The sequence below is a fragment of the Balaenoptera physalus genome, assembly GCF_965194825.1.
Source record: "Balaenoptera physalus genome assembly, contig: HAP1_SCAFFOLD_2478, whole genome shotgun sequence".
Classification (NCBI taxonomy): Eukaryota; Metazoa; Chordata; class Mammalia; order Artiodactyla; family Balaenopteridae; genus Balaenoptera; species Balaenoptera physalus.
The window spans coordinates 1-9,359 of NW_028124329.1; the positions used below are offsets into that span (position 1 = coordinate 1).

The following is a 9,359-nucleotide window of genomic DNA, read 5'->3' on the forward strand; positions in this document are numbered from 1 at the left end:
GCAGAAGGTGCCACTCAGGACAGGTTCCCAGTCCCTTGCCAACCTCTGCCCACCCAGGGCCCCCACTTATTCTTTCCCCAGATGGAGGCAGCCTAAGACTTAAATGGGGGTCTCTGGAGAGGCTCCAGAGAAAAGGTAGAAGCAGACAGGGACTGGGAAGCAGGTTTGTTCTGTGATTCTTGTGCTAATTTTGTATTTCCCTGGGATCTCTGAGACCTCTCAGGATGCCCTCACCCCCCCACCTCCAGCCCAGACCATACCTGTAACTCCTGGATCTCCTGGTATGTGCGTTCCAGTTCAGCTCGGGCAAAAGCCTTGTGCAGCTGGTACATGTGCACAGGGTCACGGACAGGGTGAGCTGTCAGGGCACTGCGGAAACGAGGGTCCCCCTCCTGCACGGGCTCCCCAGGGCTCAGCTCCAGGTAGCTATAGTGGACTCCCTGGGGAGAGGAAGGGAAGTGGAAACATGAGGGGAGAGTCGCCCCCCACCCCCACCCCATAGTTTGTGTCTCATCCCTCCATCCTATGACCTGCTGTGGACTTGGGGTCAGAATTCTGTGGGCTTCAGTCTATCTTGACCAGTTGTGAGCTTGTGTGACCTTGAGCAAGCCTCTGCTGGCTCATCTGTGAAACGGGCATGCATCCTATCTCAGAGCTGTCCAGGGGCTCAAATAAAATAATAATGGCCAACACCAAACACCTAGTATGTGCAAGGCTCCCTTATTTTTTCTAATCCTTATAACAGCCCTGAGAAAAAATCATTTCCATTGGTATGGATGAGGATACCGAGGCTCAGGAGATTCAGTAATTTACCCAAGGTCACAGGGATAGAAGATGACAGAACTGCATGGAAACCCAGGCCCATATCTCCAACCACCCCCTCTGCCTCTCAGGGGGAAGTGCACACGCCCAGACAGGAGGCACCAGTGGGGTGGCTTATCTTTCTACCTCGTGGCCGCCAGTGCAGCCCACCCCGGTGGCATCGAGGATGCAGCGGCCCAGCCACTCATCCGGGTGCGCACTGACGATGTCGTTGCGGCAGGCTTCCAGGTGGGGGCGCAGCTGCTGCAGCAGTGTGCGTGACAGCAGCACCCCAAAGCCACCGTGGCAGTAGCGGCCTGGGGCGGGCTCTCCACTGATGAAGTCCTGGGGCCGGCCCAGATAGAGGTGGGCAGCGGCTGCCAGGCTGAGGTGGCCAGCTAGGCGAGCCAGTCCGTGCGCCTCGGTGTAGGTGGCATCGGGCACTAGGAAGAACCAGTCAAAGTCGTTGCCGTGCTGCTCCAGCAGGTGGCGCAGTGCCAGGTGCAGGTGCCCGATGGGCCGCTCCTCGCCTAGCGTCACCACGGCCATCCCCGGTGGTGCCCGTCGGCCCCGCGAGCCTGTCAGGAACACCACACGCTCTAGCCGGTGCCCCAGCGTGCGGTTCACAGCCACACCCAGTGTGGGCAACGTGGCCTGTGAGGTCAGCACCGCCACGAGCAGCCTCTGCCTGATGCCCAGCTCTGTGCTGATGTAGCGGGTCCTGGGGGTGGGGGAAGAAGATGGCACAAGGTTACTAAAAAGACAACAGGGCAGGTAGAGGGCAGCATACACAGGCTCCGGCAGGTCATGTCCTCTTTGGGCCTGTTTCATTTATGATAGAATAACAACTCTCCCCCAGGGATCACGAGTATTTAAGGGAAATACTGGCCTTACCATAGTGCTTTTGGGAGATGGCATTATCCATGCAGATATGAGAGATATATTTGGGGTCTGATTCCCTGTTTCATTCCTTAGTGGTTGAGTCCTTGAGCAAGTTATTAAACCCATCCGAGCCTTGGGTAGCCTCATCTGTAAAATGGGGCTGATTGTATCTCTTTAAAGCACTTAGCCAAATGCTTGGCACATAGGTGCTCCACACATCATGTATACACTTATTTCTAAATAATATGCCATTATACCACAAATACATCACGTAAATGATGTAACAGAATAAACGGCATAGAGATGTAGTGAATGTGTTTGGGGGGGGGGGTCAGGGGTTCCAGAAACTTACCTTCCGTAACACAGAAGGTAAGTTGCAGAACTGGAATTTGAACTCGGTGTTACTTCGGAGAAATTATTTCAACTCATAGGCAGAGAGGCATTAATGGAATGAGTACATCACCTTTTCCCACAAACCTCCACCCCCCCTCCCCCAGGTACCCACCCAGGAACAAGAGATACAGGTAATCCTAGTTCTCTCTTTTCTCTTTCCCTCTCTCTATGCACACAGTCTATATACCAGTCATTTCTCTAAACCTAACACCGAGCCAGGGAGCTATGAGGACCTCTGGGGGGTCCATGGGGTCAAGCAGGTTTAGGGCAGAGGCGGGCAAGTTCTGCCCAGGCCTGGATGGGGCCCAGAGAGGCCTCAGATGGGCTCCAAACCTCCCTGGGAAGCAGGGCCGTCGGAAATTATCGGGGCCCAAAGACTTCCTGGCCGGTCAGACCCTTCCTTCCGGGGCCTGACCCAGCCCCTGGCGGCCTCCACTGCGCGTCCGTCCCAGCCGGTTCCCAGGGGGTGGGACTGGCGAGTCTGTTCCCTACCTGACGGCCTTTTTGGCGGCCTGGCCAGGCTGTGCGGGGTGGTAGGGTAAGACACGCGGCTCCCAGTTGTCCCCGGCGCCTGCACCGGCCCCGGGCCTCTCGCGCTCCGCTCCGGGCTGCACCGAGTTGGGCCGGCGCGCCGCGTTGGTGTTGCCGCGCGGCGGCAGCTCAGAATCTCCGGGTTGGGGCGGCCCTGGGCCACAAGGCTCCTCCACCCAGGTGACGCTGAGCAGGCTCAGAGTGAAGCCCAGGGAGATGCCCACGGCCACGGGCCCTGCGGGCCGCAGCACCGACAACAGCAGCGATGCCCGCATGGCGCCCGGACCGCGGGCCCCCGGCCCTGGAGCAGCCCCAGAGCAGCAAGAGGAGGCTTCGAGGGGGCGGGACCGGGGAGGGGGCGGATCCGGAGGGCCCGAGCCAAGCGGGCGGGCCCCCCTCCCTCCCCGCCGAGCCGAATCCCCTGCGCCGCGTTCCGATCGCCCTCCAGCTGCCGCTCGGTACCGCGCAGGGTCCCGGCGCTGGGCGCGGGAGCCTCAGCGGAGGCCGCCGCTGTCCGACGTGTCACTGGGAGGGCCCCGCCCCCGGGGTGGGGTCTCGGGCTCCGGCTACCGGAGAGGGAGGAGAAGGGGGAGGTTAAAGGGGAAGGACCCCCGGAAGTGCCCCCTCCTCAGTGCGGGAGAGGCAGACGTCGGGGGCGGAGTCCCCTACCTCCCTCCGGCGTGGTTGGTGCGTCCTGTGTGACGTCAGAAGCAGCCCGCCCCTGCCTGGATGGTGCGCCCTGAGTGACGTAAGGAGCAGAGGCCGGAGCTGTCCATCAGCACCAAAGGCCGCGGGCGGGCTCAGGGCATGGGGCCGCGGCTCTGGGGCAGCCCGAGCCCCTACTCCTGCTCCTTTCCCTTCCCCAGGCCCAGCCTAAGTGCCCGGACGTCGCGGGACTGGAGTGCCAGCCGGTGTTGGAGGCGGAGCGGCGTCGCCGCCGCGCAGGGACCGGTCCCTCCGGCCCAACAGCCCCCTTCCCCTCACCGCGGACTTTTACCGGACACCAGTCAGCTGGAGCCTCTGGCGCCCGGCAACCCCGGCCGGAGAGCCTCCTTCGCTCAGAAGCTCAGGTCGCCTCCAGCCCAGGTAGATCTTGGACAATCCCAGATTTAGCCGCCCACAGACCGGTCTCCTGGCTGCCTCCTCACCGGCAGCACACTGCCCTCATCTCCCCCCAACCCAGTCCCCCTTTTAACTTCTTCATCCCAGCTCCCTCTAGCCAGGCACTTTTCCCCTCCTTTGTCTTTTGTCCCTTACTTCAGGGATGCTTCCAGAGCTGTGTGATGTGGGCACCACTCCTTTGTCCACTGTGTCCTTCCCTAGTTCTCCACTCCTATTCTCACCCTCATCCTGGTGGAGACCCAGGACTCCTCCTTGACCCCAACTTCCTCTCTGTCAGGCTGACGTGGGAGGGTGACTCCCTACTGTTCCCAGCACTATGCCGGGCACTGCGGCGACACTTCGGTTCCAGCTGCTGCCCCCCGAGCCAGATGATGCCTTCTGGGTTGCACCCTGCGAACAGCCCCTGGAGCGCAGGTACCAGGCACTGCCAGCCCTCGTCTGCATCATGTGCTGTCTGTTTGGAGTCGTCTACTGCTTCTTCGGTGAGACCCCATTTCATTCCTCACTCGGGCCCCCCACTGTTTCCTCAAGTTATTTTCCTGAGGCACCCCAAACTTTCTTTAGAACTTTACCACTACCATGAACTAGCTTTCGTTTCTCTTTTTTTCATCCCACACGTTTGTAGATAATTTAGACTCTAGATCCTAGAGAACACAGGGTTTTGAATTAGGCATGCTTGAATTTGAACCTGGTTCTGCACTTTACTAATTATGATGCCTTGGGCACATTAACCTTTCTAAGCCTCAGTTTTCTCATCTGAACAGTGGGAACAAAGATATTTGTCTCACACGGGGGGCGGGGGCGCTGTGAGAATTAGTAAGTATTCAATAAATAATAGCTATTGTGGTGAAGATGTGTTTAGGTCACTGTGCTAGGTAGGCATTGAAAACATTTAGGAGGGTGAGTTAACGTGGTCCCTTACCACAGGGCATATTGTCTGATGAAGAAGAGACTTCTGGAACATTCACATCTGTGATACATATTACAGGAAGCTAAATGATACATATTAGAGTCACACACATGGAGATGTGTGTACAAGTCAGCCTCCAGTAATTGGGGCTGCTGTGGATAGTTGTCCAGGATGCACAAGGGAGTTCAGTTGGAAAGGCAAGTGGGGGCTGAAATCCAGCCCATGCTCTACTTGCCAAACTCTAGACCTTGGCACAAGGCTGCTTTGCCTAGAGGAAGGCACAACTATTTCTAATTTGCACCAAGGTGCCAGATGGTCTAGTGGAGTAAGTGCCCAGTGACTCTACAGCAAGAGGTACCGAACTTCAGGTAAAGGAGAGCTTTATGGGCTGGGCATCCAAGGAACGCCTCCAGGCAGAGCATTATAGGTGGCTGGGTGAAGTGAAAAGGAGGCTTGGAGGTCTGAGTTCCAGGTTGAGCAGAAGTGGGGCAGGACTTGTGCTCGGCAGCCTTTACATCTCCCCCTCGAATGGCTGGATAGTAGGCAGGGATGGGAGCCAGATGGTCCCTCCACTTCCACCCCCAGACTCTGGACCAAACAACTGCCGAGTGGGCAGGGGGAAGAGCCCCTCTAAGGGTTCAGGACACATTCTGGGTCTCCAAGGAGTCTCTGTGACCTCGTCCCCTCCACTATTCCTACCCACTCCCTCTACAGTTGCTCAGTGCAGCCTGCCATTCCCTCTCCTGGGCTTCCCTGACACCCTACCCTTCTTGGAGGCTCCCACTCTCGGGCTCTTGGACTCTTTGAGCCCTTGTGCATGCCCTACTCCTCTTTCTGACCCCAGAACCTCCTGGACTCCAATGCTTCCCCTCATTCTTAGAACGGACTCTCCTCTTTATGACCTTTCTCTTTGGCTCTCCCTGACCCTTTGACCCCCATCTCTGACTTCCATCTTCTCAGCTTTTCAGGATCTACAAGTCCCTCACACTTCCAGGTACCCTTAATGGGCCTAATGGCCCTATAACCTCCATTTTCTGAAACACCACAGCCACTATTTCCCCCGATAATCCTCTCTGACCCCCTATGACTCCTTGTAAGCCCCAGTGACCCCTAACTACCCCCCAGCTATCTCATTACCTTCCATCCCTCTGACTCCCTCTATTACTCCTAACATAGGGGAATCCCTATGACCCCATCATCTGTTTGCCGCCACCATGATTTCAATGATTCCATTTCTCTGGCTTCAGTATTACCCTCGCTCAGAAACCATTTCATACTCTCAATGATTCCACATCCGTCAGTTCCCCTGACCTGAAAAGACCTCATCTTTCTGAACCCGTGTGACCTCACCTCTTGAGTTCTTTCTGACTTCCAAATGCCTCATCACCCTGAACAATCCCTCTCGAAAGAGCCCAGTGACTCTACTGCTGATCCACTTGTGACCCCAGGGGCCTCTCTCTCTGACCTCTATGATCCCAAAGACCCCAGTGACCCTATTACTGAGTCGCCCTTGACTCCAGTGATCCATCGCTATCTCAGAAACCCAGCACTCATCTCAGTGACTGCCGCTCTGTTTTCCCAGTGACTCCCGATGACCTATTTCTCTGATCGTCCTTGACCCCAGTGGTCCCTTCACTGCCACCCTCAGGACCCCAATGACCCCCAATTCTCTGATCTTAGTGGCCTGCCTCTGGTTCCCCTGGGATTCCTTGTCCTTGACCCCTCTGACCTCCTACCTCCAGCCCAGTGACCTCGTTTTGGGCTCTCACTAGCCGCTGTTCCCTTCCAGGTTACCGCTGCTTCAAGGCAGTACTCTTCCTCACTGGGTTGCTGTTTGGCTCGGTGGTCATCTTCCTGCTGTGCTACCGAGAGCGGGTGCTGGAGACGCAGCTGAGTGCCGGGGCGAGCGCAGGCATCGCGCTGGGCATCGGGCTGCTCTGCGGGCTGGTGGCCATGCTGGTGCGCAGCGTGGGCCTCTTCCTGGTAGGGCTGCTGCTCGGCCTACTGCTCGCCGCTGCCGCCCTACTGGGCTCCGCGCCCTACTACCAGCCAGGCTCTGTTTGGGGCCCCCTGGGGCTGCTGCTGGGGGGCGGCCTGCTCTGCGCCCTGCTCACGCTGCGCTGGCCCCGCCCGCTCACCACCCTGGCCACCGCCGTGACGGGTGCCGCGCTCATCGCCACGGCTGCCGACTACTTTGCCGAGCTGCTGCTGCTGGGGCGCTACGCGGTGGAGCGTCTGCGGGCCGCCCCCGTGCCCCCCCTCTGCTGGCGGAGCTGGGCCCTGCTGGCACTTTGGCCCCTGCTCAGCCTGATGGGCGTTCTGGTGCAGTGGCGGGTGACCGCCGAGCGGGACTCCCACACGGAAGGTGAGGAGGCACAGGCCAGGGTGGCCGTGAGAGAAATGGGTGCTTGAGGGGGGGTGGGTCTGAGCGACGGTGGATGGGGGAAGGAGCTGTACACACCAGCAGCGGAAGGCCTCAGCTGAGTTAGAGAGCTGACCGGCTCCGGGTCTGGGAGCTTCAGTGCCCGGATGGGCACTTCAGTGCCACCATTCCTGCCACAACAACAGATGGAGCAGCGGCTCTGTGCCAGCCCATTCCAGGCACTGGGGATGCAACAGAGACAAAACAGAAAGGGCCCCTGCCCTGATGGGGTTGCACTCAGGGTGGGGGAGACAGACACTAGACACGCAAATTAACAAGATAATTCCCATTGTGTGGAGTGATATGAAAGAGACGTGCAGAGTGATGTGAAATACAGACAGGGTGGCCAAGGAAGTTCACTTGGAAGAGGTGACATTTAAGCAGAGACCTGAAGGATAAGGGGCCAGCCATGCAAAGAGCTCGAGAAGAGGGAATAGCAAGGGCGAAGGGAATGAGCTTGGCCTGTTGAGGAAGTCGGGCGGGAGTGGTGGGTGAGGGATGCCGATTGTGTGGGCACCGTGGGCCACGATGAGGACTCTGGATTTCATTAGATGGGTGGTGAGATGCCACTGGAGGTTTAAAGGAGGGAGGATATAGTCTAATTTAGCATTTGGGATGCTCATTCTGGCTGCTGAGTGTAGAAAGCATCAGGGAAGGCAGGCATAGAAGGGGAACCAGTGAGGAGGCAGCTTAGTTGTCCAGTCGAGAGATGATGATGGCTGGTCTAGGTGAGTCACCTATGGCTCCAGACTGGGAGAGGGGTAGCAGCTGGGAAGCAGGCACCTAGAGTCTAGGAAGCTTCCATAAAGACCTTTGGAAGAAAAGAACTGTGCGAAGTCCCACCTGGGAGGTGGGACACCAGGAAAGTAAAGGAGGAGAGGTTTCGGATGAGGGGAATCTGGGAGCCTGGAGCCCTCAGGTTAGAAGGGATGGGGAGGCTTGGGCGAGATGAGGCACGTGGGCCTCTGAGACCCTGCTCCGCCCACCCCTTCACAGTGGTCATCAGCCGGCAGCGCCGTCGTGTGCAGCTGATGAGGATTCGGCAGCAGGAAGAGCGCAAGGAGAAGCGGCGCAAGAAGAGACCCCCAAGGCCTCCCCCTAGAGGCCCCCGGGCTCCTCCAAGGCCTGGGCCCCCTGACCCTGCTTATCGGCGCAGGCCAGTGCCCATCAAACGCTTCAACGGAGACGTCCTGTCCCCGGTGAGCACCCCGAGTGGGGAGAAGGGAGTGTTGTAGACTCTGTCCAAGCAGGACGGGGCCTTCCCCAGGGGCTGGTCACTGTCTAGAAGGCCTAGCGCTTGTCCACCCATCGTAACCCCTGTACTGGGAGCCTGATGGGTGGGGGAGAGGTGTCCTGAGAGCGAGTTTTAATGAGGTATCGTGCGGGGTAGCGTCTCAGTGCTGTGGACTCTGGTCTGTGGTGAGGTCCTAGGCTGACAGCAGATCATGATGCGTCTCAGGCTTGTGACAGTGCAGGCTGAGGATGTCTGCCTGGGTGGCTTTCAGGGCAGGGCTCTGCAGTGGCACTCTCACACCTGTGTTTACTCTCCCACAGAGCTACATCCAGAGCTTCCGGGACCGGCAGACAGGGAGCTCGCTGAGCTCCTTCATGGCCTCGCCCACAGACGCAGACTATGAGTATGGGTCCCGGGGACCGCTGACAGCCTGCTCTGGGCCCCCCATGCGGGTATAGCAGTCTCTCTGCTCCTGCCCGCCTACACTCATCGGTCACCAGCTCTGCCAGCTTGGGGAGGCCCGTTGGGCCATGACTCAGCCCACCTGGCCCTGTGGCCTTTGGCTGTCTCTCTCCCCACCCTGGAGAGGGATGGCCTGGCCGCCAGAAGGAAGGACCTATCTCAGGCTCGGCCTGGCCTGAGGGGAGAGCCTCCGCCCAAGCTCCCGAGGGGCTCCTGAGGGACGCGAGTGTGAGCCCCGCTGGGGTGTGCTCAGGGTTGTGAGTGTGTCGCCTGTGTGTGCGTGCGTGGAGGGGTGGGCTTGGAGAGGACACTGGGACCCCTGCCTTAGATTTCTGATTGGTAGGGCTTCTCCGAGGGTGGCCCTGCTTCCTCTCCCACTGCTGGGGTCCCATGGGCTACTCTCCTGCATGTCTAAGCGGAGGAGGTCTACCTTCCTCCCCTATCGCCTCCACCTCTCAGCCGGACTCATCTAAGACTTCTTGTCCTTGTCCATGGGGCAAACTGCAGCAGCCCTCACCCTGGTCCCCTGTCCTCTGCAAGCCACCAGCCTGAGGGCAGTGGCAGGGAATGGGGGTGGGCGGGTGCTGCTCTGGGCTGGGTTA

General features: G+C 58.7%; 2 protein-coding genes across 3 annotated transcripts; one reads left to right on the plus strand and one right to left on the minus strand.

The window, feature by feature from the left end:
* Positions 1-43: 43 nt before the first annotated feature.
* On the minus strand, positions 44-3,132 carry LOC309654285 (chondroitin sulfate synthase 2-like). Its single transcript, XM_082478847.1, has 3 exons — positions 2,569-3,132; positions 949-1,522; positions 44-440 (listed from the first exon to the last, which is right to left on the minus strand). Exons 1-3 carry the CDS (start codon positions 2,880-2,882, stop codon positions 231-233), a joined length of 1,098 nt encoding a protein of 365 aa, XP_082334973.1. The 5' UTR covers positions 2,883-3,132; the 3' UTR covers positions 44-230.
* An 85-nt stretch (positions 3,133-3,217) lies between these two features.
* Positions 3,218-9,267, plus strand: LOC309654288 (transmembrane protein 198). 2 transcript variants are annotated; one of them, XM_082478850.1, is made up of 6 exons: positions 3,218-3,355; positions 3,474-3,693; positions 4,007-4,211; positions 6,429-7,004; positions 8,058-8,260; positions 8,616-9,267. In XM_082478850.1, the coding sequence occupies exons 3-6, from the start codon at positions 4,046-4,048 to the stop codon at positions 8,751-8,753; spliced, it is 1,083 nt and encodes a 360-aa protein (XP_082334976.1). In that variant the 5' UTR covers positions 3,218-3,355; positions 3,474-3,693; positions 4,007-4,045; the 3' UTR covers positions 8,754-9,267. The 2 variants fall into 2 exon arrangements, with proteins under 2 accessions (XP_082334976.1, XP_082334975.1); XM_082478849.1 differs by lacking the exon at positions 3,218-3,355 and having other exon boundaries at positions 3,421-3,693.
* The last annotated feature ends 92 nt before the right edge of the window (positions 9,268-9,359 follow it).

Excerpts from the sequence above, each read along its gene's own strand:
- LOC309654285 (XM_082478847.1), bottom strand. The coding sequence starts at position 2,882 with ATGCGGGCATCGCTGCTGTTGTCGGTGCTGCGGCCCGCAGGGCCCGTG. Across the intron at positions 1,523-2,568 it reads GCCGCCAAAAAGGCCGTCAG|GACCCGCTACATCAGCACAG; the intron begins GTAGGGAACAGA and ends CCCCACCCCCAG. Across the intron at positions 441-948 it reads GCTGCACTGGCGGCCACGAG|GGAGTCCACTATAGCTACCT; the intron begins GTAGAAAGATAA and ends TCCTCTCCCCAG.
- LOC309654288 (XM_082478850.1), top strand. The coding sequence starts at position 4,046 with ATGCCGGGCACTGCGGCGACACTTCGGTTCCAGCTGCTGCCCCCCGAG. Across the intron at positions 4,212-6,428 it reads AGTCGTCTACTGCTTCTTCG|GTTACCGCTGCTTCAAGGCA; the intron begins GTGAGACCCCAT and ends GTTCCCTTCCAG. Across the intron at positions 7,005-8,057 it reads GCGGGACTCCCACACGGAAG|TGGTCATCAGCCGGCAGCGC; the intron begins GTGAGGAGGCAC and ends ACCCCTTCACAG.